This window comes from Xyrauchen texanus, chromosome 24 (genome assembly GCF_025860055.1).
Source record: "Xyrauchen texanus isolate HMW12.3.18 chromosome 24, RBS_HiC_50CHRs, whole genome shotgun sequence".
NCBI classification, from domain to species: domain Eukaryota; kingdom Metazoa; phylum Chordata; class Actinopteri; order Cypriniformes; family Catostomidae; genus Xyrauchen; species Xyrauchen texanus.
Window position 1 is genome coordinate 4,723,405 of NC_068299.1, and position 24,962 is coordinate 4,748,366.

The following is a 24,962-nucleotide window of genomic DNA, read 5'->3' on the forward strand; positions in this document are numbered from 1 at the left end:
AAATTGACACATCAAGTCAGCCAATCAATCTGTCAGCTGCTGGCATGGAGCTGCTGGCATGGAGCTGCTGGCATGCACTTTTTAAAGTTCTACCCCTTGGTGCGATGTGCTGACATGCTGATTTGAGACACAAAAATATTCCTTCATCCTTGTCATACTTAATGAGTTGGAATGTTGTCCACTGGGTGCCCTCAGGTGTTTGGTGGTTTTAATGAATGATATTAGTCTGATAAACAGTTGTGTAATCAGACCTCTGACATGATCCAGTAGTTGTATTCAGCACGCTGCCTATAGAGAAGGTTGTTTTGGCACCCACTGTCTCTGCGTGTGTGTGTGTGTGTGTGTGTGTGTGTGTGTGTGTGTGTGTGTGTGTATGTGTGAGCGTGTATTTATCACTTTGTGGGGACCAAATGTCCCCATAAGGATAGTAAAACCCGAAATTTTTGACCTTGTGGGGACATTTTGTCGGTCCCCATGAGGAAAACAGCTTATAAATCATACTAAATTATGTTTTTTGAAAATGTAAAAATGCAGAAAGTTTTCTGTGAGGTTTAGGTTTAGGGGTAGGGTTAGATTTAGGGGATAGAATATAAAGTTTGTACAGTATAAAAACCATTATGTCTATGGAAAGTCCCCATAAAACATGGAAACACTACGTGTGTGTGTGTGTGTGTGTGTGTGTGTGTGTGTGTGTGTGTGTGTGTGTGTGTGTGTGTGTGTGTGTGTGTGTGTGTGTGTGTCTGTCTGTCTGTCTGTGTTTAGCCCACATTCTGAGTTCTTGAGCCAAAACGACTGTTGTTGTGCTGCGATTTTCAACATGTTAAGTCTTGACTCCACCTGGCATCACCTCTGAAGAACAACTGATGATTTTTGTGGAATTAGCTTGAAAGACTGTGGGAGGTTTGAAGACACCAGACACATTTTATCAAGAGCCTAAAGAGATACATGAACAACAATGTGTTAAATTCAGCCCGATTAATCATTATTATTTTCTGAAGAAAATGAGAGTGGTACTTGCCCTTTCAAAACTCACCACCATGATGCTAAGACATTATGGGCATTTGCTAGGGTGTTTTGTGTGGTTACTAGTTGGTTATTTACTAGCCTAAATGAAAAGAGCCCACCCCCAAGTTTCTTTAACATTGTGGTCTCTACCGTGGCCAAAAGTATTGGCAGTGACATACATTTTTTTTCAGTTGTTGTGGTGTTGATTCACATTGTTTCTAGATTTGTGTGCAGAGTGATCAGATGCATTTTAAATAATTGCTAAATAATTCCAATGAAGATTGGCCAAAAATAATTACTTTATCACAAAAACCCAAATTTCACTGTTTTTTGGCCCTGGCACAAAATTATTCTTCGTCTTTGTTCAATTAACGTCTGTAAACATGTCTCAATTTGTTTTAACAATTAGTACAGTTGTTTACTGTTGAAGACCAATAAATATGAAATTAAATAATAATTTTAATAGCTTACATCTCCTTAACAAGCTACTCTAATTAGATTGTACAAACCATTTGTGCCAATGGTCTCTATGATAAACATCATCAGCTTGCGTTACTTTTGGGAAATGCCGCTATGGATGATTAGAAGTATAATTTATGTTTCGTAGACAGTGTTGAATAAGTACCAAATTGTCAAACTTAAAGGGTTCACCCAAAAATGAAAATTATCCCATACTTTACTCACCCTCAAGCCATATAGGTGTATATGACTTTCTTCTTTCAGCCAAACACAATCAGAGTTATATTAAAAAATATCCTGGCTCTTCCAAGCTTTATAATGGGAATGAATGGTACCTTAGATTTTGAAGCCCAAAAAAGCGCATCCATCCATCAAAAAAGTAATGCATAAGGCACGAGGGGGTTACTAAAGGTCTTCTGAAGTGAAGCGATGCATTTTTGTAAGAAAAATATCCATATTTATAACTTTATAAACTATAATCACTGGCTTTATAATGGGAGTGAATGGTACCTTAGATTTTGAAGCCCAAAAAAGTGCATCCATCCATCAAAAAAGTAATCCATAAGGCACGAGGGGGTTACTAAAGGTCTTCTGAAGTGAAGTGATGCATTTTTGTAAGAAAAATATCCATATTATAACTTTATAAACTATAATCACTGGCTTCCGGTAACGGCCGTCCATGTGTTCACGAGTTCCGGCGTATGACGTAGGCGTAGCAATCTCCGGTGAGAAGTGACGAATGCAGATGTGCAGAGGATAGAGGAAGCCAGTGATTATAATTTATAAAGGAACAAAATATATATACAGTATATACAGTATATATACAGTATATATATATATATATATATATATATATATATATATATATATATATATGTAAAAATTACTGGACTTGAGCAATCATGTAGCAACAGTGTCGTGAAAAAGCTTGTGAGTGTGCATGAACCATCAGATTTCCGTGCGATGGACACCAGTTGGGACTATTATGTGCGAGGTTGAAGCGTATTTTTTATTAAATTTTTTTCTTTGGGTTATTAAGGGTTTTATGGTTACATCAATGTTGGATAGTGGTCTATATAATTTAGCCTTGGGTACACAATTTTTCTTTGCGTGTCATCATGTCACACTATAATATAGGTCAAATGTTTCTCTCCACGTGGAAAGTTAATGGGCTGGGGCACCCTATAAAAAGAAGGAAGGGGGTATCTTTTCTTAATAGTAAAAAAAGATATAGTGTTCCTTCAAGAAATGCACCTTTCTCAACAGGAAGCTGAAAAACTTGGCGTGTGTTTTGTAGTGCTGGTTCGAATAAGAGCAGGGGAGTCATCACATTGGGAATAGTTTAGTTTCAGGTCATGCTTTGGCATGTTTAGATATGTTGCTGCATATAGAGAAAAGAAAATCATATAGATGGTGCTTTAATACATCCTTTCTACAGGGCCCAGCATTTCAACAAATGTTAGACAGAAGTTAATGCTTATGTAGAAACCAACTGTTCCTCAGTGTCCTCTGTGGGGTTGGCTTGGGAATCGCTTAAGGCAGTTCTTAGGGGCGGATCATACAATATGCCTCCTTCATGAAAAAGATCAAAGCACAGAAATTCATAGAACTGGAAAAGAGTATTAAAAGTGCTGAAACAGAGTTGAAGCACCGAATGTCATTCAGTTGTCTTAGAGATTTGACACAGCTAAAGTATAGTTACAATACTGCCGTGCAAAGGCAAAAGGCCGTAACTTCGTTTTTGGTCGAAAATGAGTCATTTATATTTTTGAGACAATCAAGACCTCCTTTATCACGTGGATTAGTATCTTGAGTCAATTTCGTAGTTTTTGTTTGGAGAAAATAATGGGTTGTCTTAACAGTAACTTCCAAAAGCCCAGGAGAAACCAAGGCAGAACTCCGTAACTCCAATTACCGCTCTTTGACTTTGTTTTGGAACGCTCAAATTGATTTAGGGCAGAGTGCGTTTGTTTAGCCGTGCGTCAAAATGAAGTTACTGTGCCGGCATGGAGTTACGGTACTCTGCCTTTGTTTTTACATTAAAGTTTGCTGCATTTAAATTACTGTCATACATCTATCATTGAAGCAATCTGACACACACGACACCTGAATAAAAATGTAGTAAACAAATATTGTTGAGTGTTTTTACTATAGCGTTTAACCCTCTGGGATTGGCGAACGGGCCAGTGCGTCCTGCAGGATTTTTTCCTCATAACAGCAACAACTTAAAATACTTCCTCATTTTTGGGCATACAGATAAGTGTAAGACATCATTAGAAATATAAAGGGTCTTCTTTTATTTGTGTACACTCACAATAACAACAAAACCTTGTGATTTTGTAAAATAAAGAAAATAATGCTCTGTCTCCACGAGCATATTTCTGAAACACGTCACAAAAATTAACTGAAACTCTGTGAATACTTATCACACAAACATGAAACATATGTCTAAAGGAAGCTTAAAATGCCAGCTAAAAAAAGCTTTATTCCAGTCTTCAGTGTCACGGGATCCTTCATAAATCATCCTAATAGGCTGGTTTTCTGCTCAAGAAACATTCATTATTATTATCAATGTTGAAAACAGTTGTGTATTTTTTTTTAATCAGGATTCTTTGATGAATAGAAAGTTCAAAATAACAACTTTTGTAACTTTATACAATACCGTTCAAAGATTTGGGGTCAGTAAGTTTTTTTGGAAATAAATTAATACTTTTATTCAACAAGTATGCATTATATTGATCAAAAGTGACAGTAAAGACATTTATAATGTAACAAAAGGTTTCTATTTCAGTTCAAAATACTTGTGAGGATTAAATTAAAAACATGGACCGTTCTTGATAGTTGTCTGGATATTAGTTTCCTGGCATTTGGTTCTGATGAGCTGTTCTGCAGCACAGCTGACACCACCCTTGTTGCTTTTATGGAGTTTCCCCTCACTCCAGTCACAGCACCACTGTCTGCACCAGTGCCCGCCCAAATCTATGTCCTTTTATGCCCCCAAAAAGGAGGACTTTCTGGTGTTCACTGCCTGTGAGCAATGTTGTGGAGGATGACGAGTAAGAACACAGTGAAACAACAAGAAATGAACAGGAATGAAGAAGTTCACTCACTTGTACATGATTTATTATCTCTTATTCCAATCCCATGCATTTTAAATTTGTACATGATTTGTTAAATGACAATGCTTATCTTATATTTATTCATATAATTCAGTGTCACCTAACTGCAGTCAACTTGTTCGTATCTGTATCAGTAATTGTAAATTATCCAAAATAAATGCAATGATCACTAGATTTTATACAGGTGTTACTACAATGATTTTGTAAATGGTGATCAGCAACCAAATATTAATAATGTGGATGTTACTGCCTTTTGCCTTGGCGTGACTTCTCACTTTTTTCAGACAATACAAAGGCAGAGTACAGTAACTTCAAAACAGTGGTCAAAAGTCAAGTTTGAGCTCAAGATTTTTTATGTAGATAAATTTCATTACTAAAACATCTAATTGCCAGATTTTCAGTGTCCTACCCATTTGGCTGGACAACTAATATACTGTACTTAAAAGTCATTTTTCGCAATTCCACACTCAAGCGAGTTAAGGTCTTTTGCCTTTGTAGGGCAGAATAATATTTTGTCACAGAGGGTAGAGTTTTGGTTATTAAAGGCAAGACAGACATATTTTGAGTCGGGGGACAAAGCAGGGAAACTACTTACCAGATACATCAAACAGTTTTTTCAGTTATTTTGACCCATTAATGAAGAAGGTCTCATGTGATGTGGATAGGTGGGGTTCACTACATTTGTCTATGGTAGGGAAGGTCAATGTAATAAAAATGTATTGTATCCCCAAATTCAATTATCTACTACATTCTCTCCCTTTAGAAGTTCTTCTTTCTTATTTTAAACAAATTGATAGAATATCAAAGTCTTTTATTTGGAATGTATACAACTGGGATATTTAGGTCTCAATTTTTCAGGTATTAACAGTTTCGCCATCTAATTTGTACTATTTTTGGGTGGCGGAACGTTGTTGTGGACTATGCGTGACACGGACAGGTTAAGCCGTTGCGTGCCATCTCCAGTATGCAAGTGGTATCAGAGTTGGTGTGGCAAAGCTCTTTTTTTTTAGTGCCACCCTTCAGACCCCACACCTGCATAGATCTACATATACATAACATCTACAATAACACCCCACCTTTTTTTTTTTTTTTAAATACATAGATATCTAACAGGGCATTACAAATGATTTCAATGCCTTGTGATATGTATCCTATATAACATATTTTGAATGCATAGAGTGCGAAGGCAATTAGTCCTGTTTTCTCTCTTCTTATTCCTTCCTGCCCTTCCCCCACCACATGAGCAAGATCTGAGCTAAAGAAGCACAATTTATGATGTCATTCTTGTCAGATATTACTGCTGATTTGAATATGTGATTTTATCATAATCTCGATTAACCATTTTGGCGATTTCGGTCTTTCGCCATTCAATTAAATAAGAGCTTGTTTACGTTGAAAATAGCTTCCCGGGAGTTTCCCCCTAGATGGATGTCAAATGGACTGACTTGCCTTGCCAAAAGTGTTTGTACTGTAAATATTTGTACTTCGGTGCACCTCTGTTGGTAGCACAAATAGTCCTCATGGTTCGGGTTGTATTAAAATCCCTAACCCTAATTATGTAATAGCAAAAATAGTAAAAAAAAAAAGTGAAATATTGTCTGTTTACTCTCCACCTTTCTGCAGACAGCCATATGAAGAGATCCTGAAACATTTCATAAAGTCACTGGCGTTAATTATGTGATATTTGCTGTGCACAATTAGTGTTGTGCAACCCACCGCAAAATCTGATTTGGCTTGTTTCGGAATATAAAAAGAGACATTATCAGTCTGCATGTCTGTGTCTTTTGTTTTTCTTTGTGTTGATAAGATCGGAATGAAGCGTCTCTTATCTACTGATGCTTGGCTGATTTGTACATAATGTGTCTTGCTTTGTAAATGCAAATGAAAACTCAATATTTATGCAAGAAGATTTAAGACCAACCGTGTATGACAATAATTGTGTTTAACAACAGTGAAAGTCAATATGAAATTAAAATAAACAATTTTATTTCTAAATCCATGCCCCTTCTTTGCTTATTATGCAGAGACATCTAGAAGTAAACCATACATAGGTTTATTCCCCAATTTTTTTTAACACCATGGATCTGTGGCACTTACAAATGTTGCTTTGTTTGGGAAACCTGTTTGACAAGAGTCAATGTTTTTGCTATCCCGTGTAATGCTACTAGTTGCGCAGAAATGACAAGCGTTACTGTGTCCATCAAATGGATGCAATATAGCACCAGGTTTATTTGCCTGTCAGCTGTGTGGTCACACACACTGACAAATCTTTCAGCTGTTCCTGATCACAGATCAGATGTCCCATCCTCAGGGTTGATCATGGCAATTATGGAAAACTGGAATATGAATCACTTGATAAGAGACACCAAATCAAATATGACATGAAGGGTGTGCATAAACAGATCAATGCACATGTCTTCCACACATATTTTCAGCTGTTCCAGACTCATTGCATTTAAAGTTTGCCATAGGGAGACACCATAGGCCCTGAGTCTGGAAGGTCCTGGCACAGCCACAGAGAAATCCTGATGAAGACAGAGGAGAAATCACTGTAAAAAAAAACTGTATAAAAATGCAGATAAAGACATCCATTGTTGTTCACACACAAGACGCCTTTTCATTGCAGCTTGAGAAAAATGGTACATGTAACCCCTCGCAGGCAAACTCTATTTGATGTTTAATTTGCTGACTGTAATGCCACAGATGCCAGGCTGTTATTTGTGCTCATCACATGATAGTAACCTCAGTTAGTGCGGCGCCTACACCCATCACTATCACAAAACTCTGCCATTTAAACTCATTCAAGATCAATCAATCTCCAGCAAACTGACAGGTCGGAAAAATGAGGAAATAATCGCATCTGTCTTATCTGCGTTTCACTCAAAAGAGTCATTTGATTGATTGACGCCTAAAATTAGTTTCTTTGACAATGATCTGCTTGTACTTTTTTTTCTTGGAAATAAAAATGAATATTTTGAATTTCTTGTGTCAAAATGTCATTTGGTACTCCATTTAAATACTTAAAAATGCAGCTATCGCAAGCCCATTTGACATCACATGCATGCAGGATTAATGTTATACAGTAGATCGGACTATCTTCCATTTTTACTATTTCAATGCAAAATCTTGATATCAGCAATGGAATTACTATTAGTGAAATCTTGAAATCTCTAATTATGATAGCACTAGTAAAAACGTAAATTTCTGATATAAAAAGTGACGCCATTACTCATGGAAATACCAATTCCTGATATACATTTTTTTATTTGAACTAGTGTAAAACAACTATTGATGTCTGTACCTACTAGTAGAATTCACACTGATATTCCTGTTCAAAATGTAATTACAGGTATCTGTAAATAATTTCTTACAAGTTAAAATTCACAAATACACATATCAGCTACGTATGTACTTCTTACTATAATTTTTTTTATATGTCAATAATTACATTGTAACTAGTGTAACTGGGCATTCCTGATATCAAAAATTGAATTACGCTAGTAAAAATGAAAAATGGTAAAATCTGTCATTTCTTATTTTATTAATTTTTTACTAGTGGCATTGTTATTAACCTTTTATGCTCTGCAGGAAATATTTGGCCTGGAAATTTTCAATCTCAATCTTTAAAAGCCCCCTGGTCACACATACTGCAGACAAAATGTCATCAAAATTGTCTCATTTTACAGATAACCCCCTACATTTTAAGAAACTATTGCTATATTTAATAAACAACATTGTATATGTTTACAATTTGATGAACATAATAAAAAGAAAAATTGGAGTGGTGGTGGTGGTGTAGTGGGCTAAAGCACATAACTGGTAATCAGAAGGTTGCTGGTTTGATCCCCACAGCCACCACCATTGTGTCCTTGAGCAAGTCACTTAACTCCAGGTGGCTCCGGGGGGATTGTCCCTGTAATAAGGGCTCTGTAAGTCGCTTTGGATAAAAACGTCTGCCAAATGCATAAATGTAAATGTAAAAAGAATGACCTTCCTTCACATTACACTGATCTGAAATGTAGGTGGTGCTCTAACGCATTTTAGCGCTCACACATAGACCAGACTTTTTTTGAAGTGCTAAGAGCTTCCACTCTGTTTTGTTGAATATCTTGACTGGAGTTTTCTGGAAGCCTAGTCTACATGTAGGTGTCATCCCAGCTTTACAATGATGTGTAACATTTTGTTTCAATAGATGAGAACCTATTTTGCTGATGATTTTTTTCTCATAATTTTCTACCAAACTTAATATTTTGTTCAAAATGTATTTGACACAAAATGTTATTATTCACCCAAGCAAGCTCCCAAACAAGGAAAAACGTAAATTCTTTAACTCAGTTGTAAGCAAAAAACCTAAGGTAAGATTGTATATTGTGGCAGGGCGGAGGGCGGGGCCGGGTCGTGATCCTACACGAAGATCACGAAGCCTCCGAGAGGGATAAAGGTCGACTGCAGAGGATGGTGCGGGAGAGAGAGATCGTTTACAGACATGTCCGTCATGTGTGTGTTTGTGTCTTTTAAGTTTCTCATTAAAATATTATTTGTATCATCAAGCCGGTTCTCGCCTCCTCCTTTCCATTGATCCCTTTACATAAAGATTGAGGCTATTTGGGGCTTACAGATCAGTGGTCAGCACTGAAAAGAGACATTTGCATTTTGTGCCTTACCAAAATGAAATTTCACTTTGTGATATTTTGGAAAATAATTAAAACTGAGGTATTATGGCAACATTATATTATGGCAATAAACAATACAGACACAATCCTGAGAATAAGAGCTTTAATTTGATATACTTTGCAAGTTCTATGAAGGACTTTTATATTCATTTTAAAATTTCTACAACGTAGAATCAAGGTGAGGCCAGTTTGTGACAAATGTTTTCAGACCTTGTTTTATTTTATGTCAATAAATAAATGTTAAAAGTGATGGGGTTATCTAAAAAGTTCAGATTCTAAGCTTTCCTACCTTACCAGGGACTTCAGTGTTTTAAGTGATAAAATGGCTTGCCATATAGCGCCTCCCCACGGAGGTTAATGTCATGTTTCTTTAATGGTACTGTTACTAGTAATTGCTATTCAATTTATTGATATCTGAAATCAATTTTCAAGTTGAAATAAATGCACGGATATAAAAAAATGCATTTTTGCATTCATTTTAACTATCTGTAATTCAAATGTTGATCTCAGGAATGGACACTTTTACTAATAACAATGCAATGATTTACTGATTTACCTAATTACTGACATTAATGTATTTTATTTTCACTATTAGCAAGGTAATAACTTGCTGATATCAAGAATTTGCATTTCAACTAGTAAAAATGTGAAATTTGCAAATTTCTATAATTCACAATCTGGCATATGATTATGGTAGTGTAATTCCATAACTTGTAATTCTGAGGTAACCAGTAAATACTCCCACAGCACTGTTTCATACATGACTGTGGCTGAGGTGAATTTGCTGAAAAAAATCCCTGAATGACATTGTTACCCAGACTGCATCAGCTCACAATGAAGCCTTTCCATTGACAGTAAAAGGATCCAATCTCTTGGGATCACATTCACTGCTCCTTTTCTTGCTCAACGAGCAGCTCAGATATCAAAGGGTTTGATTTGTGTTGCCCAATCCACAATCACCCACAGCCAATACTGCCACTGAGAACAAAAGCAGGAAACAATAAACACGGCATGGCTCTAATTCTCATCACACCAGACTGAAGGCAGCTGCCCAAAGCCAATTACCCCCCTATCAAGGAGATAATTCATAACATATTCATTTACTATTCATATGCCATAGATCTCTATGTATGAATTTAACTCTTATGTTGTCTTTTTTTGTAAACTTTTTTTTCTTACGAATATACATATATTTTACTTAATCCAATTGCAATACAATTTCTTGGTTTTGTTCACATATGGTATATGAAATTATTTTTTTGTTTACAATTTCTTGTTTTTATTTATCTTTCTTACACTTGTTGTGTTCCTGGTCAAAAATGACCGGCCAATGGACATAAATGGAGTAGACTACAAAATACAGAAATATCAAGCGTTCAGGAGCATCCCAATGCTTTAGATGAGCACTTATGAGGATGTGTTTGCACACACATACACAGTGCGTTGAGCGCCCATTTGTGCAGTTTGCTTCCATAAGGAATATTTCAAGATCTACTTATCATATTATGTTGTGTTTCAGCTTGTTTGAATCGGGATAGTCTGCTCTAAATTACGATATGTCATTGTCTATGTTATATGTATGTTTAAAGAAGTAATGAGGAAAGACGTTATTATATTTATGTGTGTCAGTGGGAATTTCATACACTAATACTCACTGCAATTTGGCCTTTGAGCAAAACAAATTTGCCCATTGCATTCTACTAATTGAGACCTTTCCAACGATATATAACACATGGCTATCTCATCTTTTTTTTAATGGTCTTACGAACTCTAAATATAATTGTTGTGATACATTTGCAAATGATGAGAACAAAACAGTTCTTAGTTGTCAGAAAACTGAAAAGCATTATTTAAGAATTGGTTGGATCATCTACTGTATATGCATTATAAAGTCCAGATTCTGAGCCTTTTAATTGCTCCTATTTTGATCAGATAAAGCAGGTGGTTCTTAATTTATTATAAATTATTCTAGCCCAGTATTTGCCCAGTTCAATTAATCTTTCTATCAATAAAAACATATATTAAAAATATGCACAAAAAAAAATACAAAAAGTGTAATAATAATTATAAAAAGTAGTTAAATAAATCTAATGCAAAATCTTGTATTAATATATGCAATATGAGAGATTTATAAACAATCTCAGTTGTGCTGGTCATTTTTGACCAGGAACACAAAACGTGTTCGGACAAAACGAACAACACAAAGGGTGTGTATCTAATGTTTATCACTTGTGGAAAATTCTGGAAATGGACATACAAAGCCTCACAGTTGTATCCTTCCATCCTACATGCTATTTATAGATGGTGGCAGGTGGTATTTGGGGAGGGAATAAGCTCAAGTCTTTCGAAGAAAACTTTTTTTTGGCCAACGTTTAGCAGTACAGTACACTACCATACAGAATTGCAAGGCTTCTAGACAGACTAAAGGCCAATAAATCAAATTTTACTTTCATGGGGCTTTATTGAAATGCACCGCACACCCGATTAACTCTTCGTCACACTAGAAAGCGCAATGTACACAATGTAACACATTAATTACAGTGATCTGGGAAGACCCCTAGATTACTTTGAAGGCAATACGACCTGCGATGACAGTGATAAAGGAATAATTGTTTAAATAGTTGCTGTCGACACTTTGCTGAGGCCACAGGTATTCATGCAACATTAGTCCACAACCAAAAGACAAACGATCACATTGAATTCCCACCCTTAATTACACTCTCTCCCACATACATACAGAATACAGTCAGATGGTCACTGTCACAAAACAAACTCCCAACAAGGTGATCAGGGCTTACCAATTAAATATGGAAAAATATTACAGAGTTGAAATCCTTTTATTATACTAAGAGAGAGAGCAAAGCGTGATAATAGAAAAATTAAACTAGTACAGCCATCCAGGAAATCAAGAGCAATCAATTATACACTGTTGTAATGCACAGCGGCAATAGTACAAAAATTGTTGATTGTAGAATGCACGACTGACTGATTAAAATCAAGTAGTCCCGAGAGCGGTGTAGTTAAGAACATTAAAACCTTGGAATATCAGTCTACCAATGAGAAAGAAGAATTGAACAATTCCATGTTTTAACTCCATGCATTTCATATTAAAATGTCATCTTTTAAATAAATGTCTACTGTTGCAGAAATGGATTTCATTTACACACACACACAGCACACACACACACTGACAGGTTGACGCACACACACTCATACATTTTCACACGCTATTACACACACACACACACACACACAGACAGACACGCACTTTTTTTTATATGTAAAAGACCACCATAGGGAAAAAGAAACTTCCTCAGAAGAGAGTTATTTCTGTATGGCTGCTTGGTAGATGGACAGGTGCCATTCGTAGTCTCCATGGTTACACGGCGGTTCCTCTCTCCAGGTTCTGCTTGATCTCGGCTGTGTATTTGCCGTAGAAACGTTCGGCCTTCTTGTTAAACTTGGCGTTCCTCTCGTTGATATAATCGATGTCAGCATCGTCGTTGTAGGCTCTGCGGCGGCTGTATTTCGAACGCTTCTCAATCCTGAACACACAAGAACACATTTATTGAAATTACATGGGGTACAACGGGGCTAAAGGCACCACTTAAGGAAATGTTTCTTTTTTTTCTAGTCACAAAATAATAATATAGAAAAGAAATAATAACGGAAGGTTGTTTTGATTAAAATTCAGTTTTTTAAAAAAAAGGTGGCTTTTTATTTATTAACATTATTATTCACATGATATGAATTTTAAGAAAATGTCTGTGCTGATGGGGCACGTTTCCATTTAGTCACATTTTTCTTTGCATGCCATTGCTTCAATTTAAAACACTTATTAAAGTGAGTATAAAAATATGAATGAATACTGAAGTGTCAGTGATTGATTGTTTTATTTCACCACTAGAGGCCACTGTTATAATGCAGAACAAAGATGTTCTAACTGTACCTACAGTTGAAGTCAGAAGTTTACATACCTTGTTTTTTTACCACTCCACAGATTTCATATTAGCAAACTATAGTCTTGGCAAGACGTTTAGGACATCTACTTTGTGCCTGACACAAGTAATTATCCAACAACTGTTTACAGACAGATTCTTTCACTTTTAATTGACTTTCACATTTCCAGTGGGTCAGAAGTTTACATACAGTAAGTTAACTGTGCCTTTAAGCAGCTTGGAAAATTACAGAAAATTATGTCAAGCCTTTAGGCAATTAGCTTCTGCGAAAATTGCAAATCAATCCTAGAACAACAGCAAAAGGACCATGTGAAGATGTTGGAGGAAACAGGTAGACAAGTATCTATATCCTCAGTAAAATGAGTCCTATATAGACATGACCTGAAAGGCTGCTCAGCAAGGAAGAAGCCACTGCTCCAAAACCTCCATACAAAAAGCCAGACTACAGTTTGCAAGTGCACATGGGAACAAAGATCTTACCTTTTGAAACAAAAACTGAACTGTTTGGCCATAATGACCATCGTTATGTTTGGAGGAAAAAGGGTGAGGCTTGCCAGTCAAAGAACACCATCCCAGCTGTGATGCATGGGGGTGGCAGCATCATGTTGTGGGGGTACTTTGCTGCAGGAGGGACTGGTGCACTTCACAAAATAGATGGCATCATGAAGAAGTAAAATTGTGTAGATATATTGAAGCAACATCTCAAGAAATCAGCCAAGAAGCTAAAGCTTGGTCGCAAATGGGTCTTCAAAATGGAAAATGACCCCAAGCATACCTCCAAAGGACAACAAAGTCAAGGTATTAGAGTGGCCATCGCAAAGCTCTGACCTTAAACCGATAAAAGTGTGCGTCAGCAAGGAGGCCTACAAACCTGACTCAGTTACACCAGTTCTGTCTGGAGGAATGGGCCAAAATTCCAGCAACTTATTGTGAGAAGCTTGTGAAAGGCTACACAAAACATTTGGCCCAAGTTAAACAATTTAAAGGCAAGGCTACCAAATACTAACAAAGTGTATGTAAACTTCTGACCCACTGGGAATGTGATGAAAGAAATTAAATTAATTGTGAAAAACTGAGTTTAAATGTATTTGGCTATGGTGTATGTAAACTTCTGAATTCAACTGTAACTGCAATGTTGAGGCCAATTGGTAGAACCGATATATCAGTTTACCGCTATTTCAACTTATGTGAACTAATATTAATAGTGTAAAAAAAAAAAAAAAAAGGTTTTACCAACATTTATTTTCACTTAAACATTTTAATGAATGAAAAATGGCAAGCAGGGACTTCAGTGAATATTTCTGGGTGAAAAGGCAAACTAATTATTGAATGGTAGTTTTGAATCAATTCATGGAAATGGACAGTCTAAACATACGAACACTGACACATCTTCAAACCAGAGAAACTATCAAAACATTGTGTTAACGCTCTTGTACTCACAAGTGAAGGTACAAGTGCAAAACTGTCAAATGAGACACTCTTTAGGAAACTTATTGACCAAATACAAACTGTTAAAAACAGTATGATTCACAATGCGGCTAATTTTATCTCGTCAGTAAAATCATTGTGAATGCATCGTGATTATTCAATCTATTGCCCAGCTCTACTCTTTATCCATTCATTTCTAAAAGTTTCACACTGTTAAGGACAATGTCAGTTTTCAAACTCCATCAAAGAGGCTCTTGAATCTCCCCCGCACACACAGACGGTTCTTCAAACATCTTCAAAGCGTGTTTGTGTGTCATGATCTGGCAGCCGTGGCCCTGTCTAATGTCTCTCAGGAGCTAAAAGCAGAATTGAAGAATGCCATCTCACACATAAACAAACCCTTTTCAACACACACATCCATGCGATACAGACACGCAACTACACATACACATCTGGTCTGAAAACAAATACCACAAACGAGCCTCTCAAAACTGACTAAAATTAGTTTCAACATCATGTGCCACATTGAAAAGACCCAATCTAGTGAAAGCATTTTCTGCAAGCACTGATGTACAAAGGTATAAGTGTGCGATGAAAATGGTGTATAAACATGGCAAACCCACTGAAAGAAGAGATCTGTTGACCAGGTGTCTCTGCAACTTATAAGATCCCTTCAGTGAACTTAGAAGCTTATAAGTTCTGTAAGTCATATACTGGGTAGCAATGCACAAAAAACAGAACCAATCTGCATTATTCTTACTGTTTCTCCACGTCCTCCACCATGCGGTCGATGCTCTGTTTAGAAGGGACGTGAGTTCCATGAATCAAACTGTTGGAGGTGGGGTGGAAATCTTCACCACTAAGAAGACAAAATAGACATAGGAATCATTAAAGACAGACTGATAATTGAACTTTAACCAAAATCCCCCTTCAATGTTGTTCAAAATCAGTACAACATTCTTTCTTCTGTGGAACACAACTGGAGATGTTAGGCAGAATGACAGACTCGGTCACCATTCATCTTTTTCCAAGCAATGAAAATGAATGGTGACTGAGACTAAACATACACATTTTGTGTTCCACAAAAGAAAGTCACACAGGTTTGGAACAACCTTGGGCTGAGTTAATGATGACAGAATTTTCATTTTTTGGGAGAACTTCACAAGGAACATCATACACAAGCTTTGCAGCAAAAGAAATCGGCATTCGGATTTTGGGCTCTTATAACAAAATAAAACATGTTGTGAGATGTTTTTGATGTTAATTTATGTCAGATGTAATGCAAACATAAAATTTGTGTCACTATCAGTTTACAGTAGAAATGAAATTATTTAATGGTTATTTTTAGTGCCAATCCAAAGTCTTGAATGGAACTTTATGCACATTTCTGGGTTTAAAATGCAGAAGTAAACTATAACAGGTCTAACTCTGTAACAGAGGTACACGAGAGACCACAGTAAATATTATTTTTGCCTTCGTATTTGCATCAACAGCAAAATAAAAAATGCACTATTATGTTTTCGTGAAAATGCATAATAAATATATAGGAATGCATTTAGTAATGTCAATGAATAGAACCGTATTGTACAGTGATTATTTATTTAATTAATAAAACCGATGTCTTACTGCTGCATGGTGTCCTATTTTTCAGCAACCTGTGGATCTCATATTATACCTGATCTCTGGAAAAAAAAAATCTATTATTGTTCCATTATCAAAGAAACAAGGTTTGAGTGAGAACAATGATTTTAGGCCAGTAGCCTTGACATCATGTGTAATGAAAAGCTTTGAGAAATATATGGTGTCCATTTTAAAGACCAAAAATGTGGTCATTTGGATAAAGAAGATGCAGCAAATACGGTTACAATTTTATTACCAAACATTTGGAAAATACAAAAGCCTATGCACGTCTATTATTTGTGGATTTTAGTTCAGATTTTAATACAATTAAGCCCCACCTTTTAATTCATAAATTAAAAACATTCAATGTGAACCCCTTATTAATTAGGTGGTATTTATCATTCTTAACTAATCGGACACAACAGGTTTGAGTGTGCCATACTTTATCAGACTTGAAAATTATTAGCACGGGTGTTCCACAGGGATGTGTCAGTTCTCCTACACTTTTCACATTGTATACCAATGAGTGTTCGAGTTGTAATCAGAATAATTTTATATGATTTTAGAACCCAGATCAGTAGGTGATCATACGGCATTGATCATACATGAAACATCAGTAAATCAAGTGCGTTCCTACAAGTACCGTGGTTTCTATATTGATAATACATTTAGCTGGGGGATACTAGTGGACAGTTTGCTCTCGTGTGCAGCAGAGTCTGTGTTTTATGTGTAGACTCGGGCTGTATGGAGTTGATCAGAAAATGATGAGCTTATTTTATCAGGCAGCCGTAGAGAGCTTAATTAGATATGACATTACAGTATGGTTTGGTAACCTTATGTTTCAAGCAAAGTCTAAGCTTGGGCGCCTGGTTAAAGTTGCAATGAAGATGAATATCAGGCCCTTGAGTCACTGTATGAACAGTCGGATCTCAGGGAAGCACATCAAATTATAGCTGAACCACTGCATATATTGCACACAGAGTATGAATTGTTACCCTCTGGAAGATGGTACAGATTGCCAATGTGTAGGTATAATCGTTTAAAAAAATCTTTTATACCTCATTAAAATGTTAAAAAATGAGGGATTTATGTTTTTATTGTATTAGTTCTTATTTGTACTGCTATTTTATGATCCAATGTAGTTGTCAATGTAAATGCACCTTGAGTCCAAAACAAATTTCCCTCTGGGGACAATGAAAAGTATTTAATTTAATTTAATTTCAATATTAAAATGAAGCAAAATGCCCCACAGATGCGTTAATGTTGAAAGTTATTTAAAATAACTAACATGGTTTTTCAACTTTTGAGGGACTAATGTTCCACAATCCACGTATGTGGACATAATGTATATCTGCGTGCTGACGTGCGAAAAATGAATTCATTTTTATAGTGACATTTAAAACAAAACTAGAGACATTACTCTTTACACCCAAACAGGTTTCAATGAAAAAAACTTTGAGGTTTATTACCAGAGGCACTTTTGTTGTCTCTGTGCCCGTAGAAGCATTTCACGGAAATCTACGTCATGTTGTTTCAAGTGATGCGGTGCGCCAGAAATTTAACCCTTAAATTACTGTGTAGAGTGTTGTAAACGGTATTCTGTTGGTTTAAATACATTTAAATTATGCGTTGCGTATAGAGAAGCCAAAATACAACAACATCCACACATATAGACACTGGGTCACACAATGTTAAATCGTTTAAATGAAAATAAAAAAGTCCAAGTGTATTCCAGCAGTTGAGCGAGTATAATTAAGGTCTCACCACTCCATTCTCTGTCTCTCATAGTTCTCCATATCAGGCTTAATCTGCCTTGTCAGTCTCTGGTACTGTCTCAACTGGGCCTCAGCGTACCCTACAAAGACACAAACAGATGAAGAAAAACATCACGCAGTGGGGGTCTTCGAGGATGAAGCAGAAAGAAAATGATAATAATAACCAGAGCCAATGGTAAACAGGCATGAAACAAAAGCACTGCATGTTTTCATTTACACATCTTTAATGTCACACATGGCAGCCATATTCCCTCCAATCATTACCTCTCGCTCTTATCCAATAGAAAGCAGCCAATCAATCAGGCTGCTCTTCAACATGCATAAAATAATGAGATGAGTGTTTTATACCAGAGAATGAGGTGGTACCAGAGAATGAGGTGGTGGTGCCTATTTTTGGATAAATAATATTTTATCCAAATATTTTTGGAGGCTTTCCGCTATTCTCCGCACCATCCACGCACAACTCACCACGCACCACCACTGAGAACGAACCACATTATAGCAACCATGAGGAGGTTACCCCATGTGACTCTACCCTCCCTAGCAACCAGTCCAATATAGATGCTTAGGAGACCTGGCTGGAGTCACTCAGCACACCCTGGATTCGAACTCGCAACTCCAGGGGTGGTAGTCAGTGTCTTTACTCACTGAGCTAACCAGTCCCCTTATTTTTGAACATGTTGGACACAAACAAAAAGATGAATGATGGGAAGTCTGGGATCAGTGCAAAGACAGCTTCACATAATGTAGGACTTGAGTAGAGTAAAACAAATATTTCCGAATGGAAAAGTGGATAATTTTGTTGGACCATGTTCGATGTGTTGCAAAATAGCTGATATATGATCACCTGAGGCTGTGACTGCGCTTTGTGTTATGCACTATAATACGCTATACGTTCTTCCTCTTCTTCAAGTGTTTAAGACTAGGTATGGGTGTTATGGAGTCATTTTTGGGGCTTTTCCACTGCACGTTACAACTCTACTCGAGTCTGCTCTGCTCGCTTTTTGGGGGTTATCCACTGTGGATAGTAACTGCAATAGCTAATGTGGATTAGCTACAGCAATAGCAATCAATAGCAGTATCATTTGTTCATGTGACCTTCGAATTATAAAAAGAAATGGAAGTGCGCAAAACCACGCTGTGGTCAATAAACGAGGTGCAGACGTTCCTCTCGTTAGCGATGAACAAAAAAGTCTTTCAGGAAGTGTCTTAGCTGTTGGCCGCACACGGCTACCACCGGACCTGCCAACAGAGAAGGGAAAAGTAAAAAAAAACCTGACTACAGAACCATCAAGGAAAAGTGGAAGTGGTTCGACCATATGGATGCTATCTAGACGGGCAAGCAATGGGAAGGAGAGTGCCCTGGAATCAGTCACGGCTGGAGTCCACGATGGAGGATGGTACGTTAACTTTAAACTCAGCTTGAATGCTTCACTTAATTTAGTTGACCAGCTACTGGAAAGTTGCTTCTAAAACAACCAGGTCAATTTAACTGTTACACTTGTGTAAAATCACTATGCAACAACTGCTTTATGCAGCACAATGCAATGTCGTGTTATAGTTTATTGTTTTGCGTCACGTTTAAGATGATGTCACGGCAGTAGAGCCGGCGCAACTATGACGATAAGCCTATAATCCCACCCACGTTGAGGGGCACTAAACAGCAGTGAAAAAGCAAGTTCAGAAAAGTAAAGCGAGTAGAGTCGAACCGTAACGTGCAGTGGAAAAGTGCTATTTGAGGTCAAGAACTCAATCCCGCAAAAATGTTAATGTTATCAAAAATATCAGGTATGACACATATGTGAAATGTATATTTTGTTTTATTCCACAAACGTTTTCAAGAACGGTTTCAAAATAAGCTAACTTCAACAAACTTTGTGTTTGTTTTGGTATTTGTTTTTGTTTTTTTATTCAGTTATATTTACATTTAATTACAATTCTCAATGCATTATTGGCACAATTACAACTGCAAGATTTGGCAAGTGATTCAGAGGAAAAGTGCAGTATAATTCAGCACTGCCTATGGCAGGCAAATGCACAAAGGAAAATCAATTTGTAATGTTCCAGTAGGATTTTTAATAGTTGATTAATTTATGCCGAATGAGTATAGAATTACTTGCATCCCTATTTGGGACACGTCTCAGTCTGTGTGTTTTTAAAAAAAAAAATTTATAACTCATGTGGAAATAACATCAAGCATCTACCACAGTAAAAATGGCATCAGCAAAATCTCTAGAAGTAGTCACATTTTTACTGTTGCACTATATATAATGTCATAACATGCACCATTTCATGAGTGTTTCATACCGGAGAATCCTGGATCAGGGTTTTTCTTCTTTTTCTTCCTCTCCCATCTCTCTGCATCTTCAGCACTGACCTCCAGGAGCTTCACACGGTTGTAGTCCTCCCCACGCTCCACACATTCCTGACACACAAGCATCAACATAACCTTTACACACTCCTCCTAGGCTACATACTCAATATGGATTTTTAAATAGCCAATTCCAGAAGCGATATCTAGAGATCAGGACAGCCAATGTCCAAGATACTGATCTATATAGTAGTATACAGTACATATGGTTAATTGAAAAATTAAGTGGCGTGAGTTGAGCAAGACTACTTGTTTGATAGAACAATGGAAGATTAGGGCATCCTGTCATTATTTTAACACTGCAGCTCTAATCTCAGGTACTATACCTTCTTCTTCTGATCCACCATGAGCTCATACTCCAGACGAGCTTTCTTGGCCTCCCAGTTAGATGGCAGCTTCAGCCTCTTGTCCTCCTCCACCACCTCCTGATGGTTTATCTTACGAGCCTCATTCTAAAAAGGCAACACAATCATATTTCATATTGATGATATAATGGAGCATTCTTTTGTGCTGTGAAAATAATTTTCACCTAAAGCAATGCCAAAACACAGTTTGCTACTAATGGTTTTAATATGTCACAGCAAGAAATAAAGGAATTACTGAACGTGGGTTCACAAAACTTTATCGTCTTGGATGTTTTTTTTTTTTTTACATTTTAATTATTTCAAGTACTGAGTGAGACTCATTATTTATGATGCCATCCCAGATATGCATGACATTTTCTTCTGCAGAACATAAACTAAGATTTTTAGAAGGATATCTCTGCTGTGTAGGTCCATACAATGCAAGTGAATGGTAACCAAAACATTGAAGCTCCTGCCAGCAGGCCTTCCCCACCTTCTGCGACCTGGGGGGGATACAAGGGGAGGGAAAAACAAAACAACAAAAAAAGGAGAGGAAGAGGCCAACACGGAGCGACAATGAGATAGGATTATTCCGATTATTTGCCGGTTCCCAGACACACGTTCGCCTGGTCCTCGATAATTCCTCCACCCTCTGGCAGACAACAGCCGCTCCTCCCCAAGCGGACCAGAGCCAGTACTCTGACCCCTGGTGGACGGAACACCCCTCTGTGTTTCAGCGGCTGGTAGGGAACTCCTCTGCCCCTAGCAGGGGCTCTACTACTCCAGGTGGTCGGCACAGAGCACCACCTCCCCTCATGCACGGCGGCCATTCTTCCGACCCCGATGCATTTTGGCAGCCGGTAGGGAACTCCTCCAAACCTGGCAGCACCCCCACCACTCCAGACGGCCGGCAGTGGGCCCCTCCTCCCCTCGCGGATGGCAGCTGTTCCTCCGCATCCAGTAGCAACTCTTCCATCCCCCTAGCGGATGGCTGGTCCTTTGGGGTGGAAGGTAGAGGAGAGGAATCTACGATGGTGCATCCGTCCTCCTCCTTACGCAAAGAGGGCAGCTGCCTGTGGCAGTGGTGGCTCAGTGGTTGAGGCTCAGGGTTACTGACCAGAAGGTCAGGGGTTCAAGCCCCAGCACCACCAAGATGCCACTGTTGGGCCCTTGAGCAAGGCACATAACTCCAGGTTGCTCCGGGGGGATTGTCCCTGCAATAACTGCACTGTAAGTCGCTTTGGATAAAAGCGTCTGCCAAATGCATAAATGTAAATGTAAATGTAAATGCCTGTAGCTCTCTATGCACTTACACCTCTCCTCGGCTGATCAGCCCGATTGGGGGCAGGGCATGCTTAGTCACATCCCGGCACACCCTCCTTGTCACAATCATGTTTTCAAGCTTGATTACACTTCCTAGCACTTGACGCATGCATATTGCACTAGATGGCACTAGGAAGTGAAACAGAGTTTGAAATAATGATCACCAAGGAGATTACTAATGTAAAGATTTATTGTGAAAAAGGAGTTACATTTTAGTCTGTTGTCACCCAAAATTTAATGGATCACTTCAGAAGACATGGATTAAACCAATGGAGTCATATGGATTACTTATAGTCCAGTTTTATATGCAAAATTTTGGTCACCATTCACTTGCATTGTATGGACCAACATAGATCAGATATTATGCTAAAAATGCTCTTCTTCTGCAGAAGAAAGTAAATTATGAGAATTTATATTTTTGGGTGAAATTTTCCTTTAAATCTGAAAAAAAAAAAAAAAAATTTGTAGTAGATTAGCGTCAATGAATAGTCTAGGTTAGGGGTCTCAAACTCAAATTACCCGTGGCCACTTGCCAGGTGGTGTTCTTGATCGAGGGCCAGTTTAACAGTTTACATGTACACTGGCAGCCAAAAGTTTGGAATAATGTACACATTTTGCTCTTATGGAAAGAAATTGGCACTTTTATTCACCAAAGTGGCATTCAACAGATCACAAAGTATAAAGTATAAAACATTACTTTTACAGAACTTCTTAAACTACTTCAAAGAGTTCTCATCAAAATATCCTCCACATGGAGCAATGACAGCTTTACAGATCCTTGATATTCCAGCTGTCAGTTTGTCCAGATACTCAGGTGACACATCACCCCACACTTCCTGTAGCACTTGCCATAGATGTGACTGTCTTGTCAGGTGTTGGAGTGATGGCTTCTATGTGATATATATATATATATATATACACACACACACACACACACACACACATATATGTATATGTGTGTATGTGTACACACACACACACAGTAAATATATATAACAGTAACACATAAAGAAAAAGTAATGAACAATTATAAAAAAAAAAATTGTGAATATGCAACCACTTTTAAGTCTTCCTGCTGTAACCAGGTGAACTTCCTAGAAGATAATTTTTTTTTTTTTTAGGAGAACCTCTCCTTTGGCTGACGTGTTTTGTGCTTGTCAGACAATATTTAGTTTGGATAGATTGATGCAGGGCTTGTTTCTCACCTCATATTTCCCGGATATGCAGAATACTTGATGTTGTCTCGATACAGTAAATATTTTCAGTTAAAAATGAATACAGTACGCGTGAGTCTGATGAAACAGGTACTAAATACACATATATAACGGTCCTAACTGTAGAAAGCACAGTGATATGTAGACAAAGACAAATCCTTCACATTTCTAACCAGTTTTGAAATCCCGGGCGGAGGTTTATTTCAGGTCTGAAAAAGTCTACGTTTGGTCACCCTAAATTTCACAACAAAATATTACTTCTTTTGCAGTAGCATTTTGGACTGACGCACAGTCTGAGCGTGCCAGAGAATAGTGCTCAGTTAATAGTTAGTTATTGGTGCAGTTATAGCCAACAGATATTGATGCATGGTGGACAGACGCTTTCGGAGTTGAGTGTCTCATCTCTCCCTCAGAGCGACCTAGCAGACTGATCTGCATGTTTATCTAGTTGATCTAGTAGTGTTAAGTTTGTAATAAACCATGTGGAATATATTAGGCTATAGTTTAATAATCATTTAAGAGAATTACGGGATTATTTGGTAGTTATGATCAGGACTGATGTTGGTTAAAAAATGTACTCACTGAAAGTGGAAACTAATATTAATATATCATATTATTATGCCAGTTTTTTGACATGGACATTTTTGTCCTCTTAACCAAGGAGTATCTTTTTTTTTTTTTAAATAGCCACACAAGGGTTAATACAGTAAATATGAAAAGAGGTAAATTGTTGAGGTTTACCCTTTTGAAATGAAGCTCTCTGAATTTTCTCAGTCTCTCTTCTCTCTTCTGGCCTCCTGGAGTATCTGTGATTTCCTCTTCACCGCTGGGAGCAACAGCCTGCACAGTAAAGAGACCAAAGTGTCATCACAGGCTCTGAATGAACGATTTTCATCAATAATATTAAGCTAATAACAGAGATCTCCTTTTATCACAGCTCAACACTGACATCTTACATTCAGCACTCCAGATCAAGAGTCGCCCTTAACGCGAAGTTCTATTAAGATGTGAATTATTCCGCTTAATTACCCAAAACTCTTTTGATTTTTTGACATTCACATTTCAGGAGCTGCTGATAATAGCACAAACAGCCACGACAATAATAATATCGCTTTAAAAACAGAGACGCTTAACTCACTCATTTAAATACACAATTTAAATCCATTAAGTATTATTGTCATTATTAAATTAAATTAAGTCTCCGGTTAGGTTCACAAAATAAAATATTTGTCTTTCGTGATTTGTTTACCTCTGTGCCAGACGCCATGTTTCCTCTCGCTAACTGGAAACGCGTCACGGCGCACATTTATCAAAGATTGTGATGACGCATTTCCGCCTTATTTAGTAGCGTTAATGTCGCAATATTTTTATATTATACATTTTTAAAATATTGAGTGTACATGTATAAAATTATCCTTTGTGTTATATTACCCTGTAATTATAAAAAAATAAATAAAAATAATTACCAAAACTGTGAGGTGGTTTTGATAACAGATGCTGAGTGACTCTAAATTTGGCATCTTCTCCCATTTTACTGTCTTAATTCACTACTCTCTATTTTTTTCTTCTTTTGGAAAGTGATTAAAATGTAATAGTGAACTTTTTCTTTTGGTCTTGGAGCAAATGGGTAAGTGAAAATTATATTTGCTGTGATCTCCCATTCACTCCCTTT

The 24,962-nt window shown here is 37.2% G+C and overlaps 1 protein-coding gene across 1 annotated transcript; it reads right to left on the reverse strand.

Moving 5' to 3' along the window:
• Positions 1–12,494: 12,494 nt before the first annotated feature.
• Positions 12,495–24,588, reverse strand: LOC127617829 (pre-mRNA-splicing factor syf2-like). Its single transcript, XM_052089929.1, has 7 exons — positions 24,540–24,588; positions 24,032–24,130; positions 20,736–20,861; positions 20,346–20,463; positions 18,028–18,118; positions 15,404–15,502; positions 12,495–12,801 (listed from the first exon to the last, which is right to left on the reverse strand). The coding sequence occupies exons 1-7, from the start codon at positions 24,555–24,557 to the stop codon at positions 12,636–12,638; spliced, it is 717 nt and encodes a 238-aa protein (XP_051945889.1). The 5' UTR covers positions 24,558–24,588; the 3' UTR covers positions 12,495–12,635.
• Between the last annotated feature and the right edge of the window lie 374 nt (positions 24,589–24,962).

Coding starts and splice junctions, on each gene's coding strand:
- LOC127617829 (XM_052089929.1), bottom strand. Junction 20,862..24,031: donor GAGAGCTTCATTTCAAAAGG/GTAAACCTCAAC, acceptor TTGCCTTTTTAG/AATGAGGCTCGTAAGATAAA. Junction 12,802..15,403: donor GTGGAGGACGTGGAGAAACA/GTAAGAATAATG, acceptor TTGTGTGTTCAG/GATTGAGAAGCGTTCGAAAT.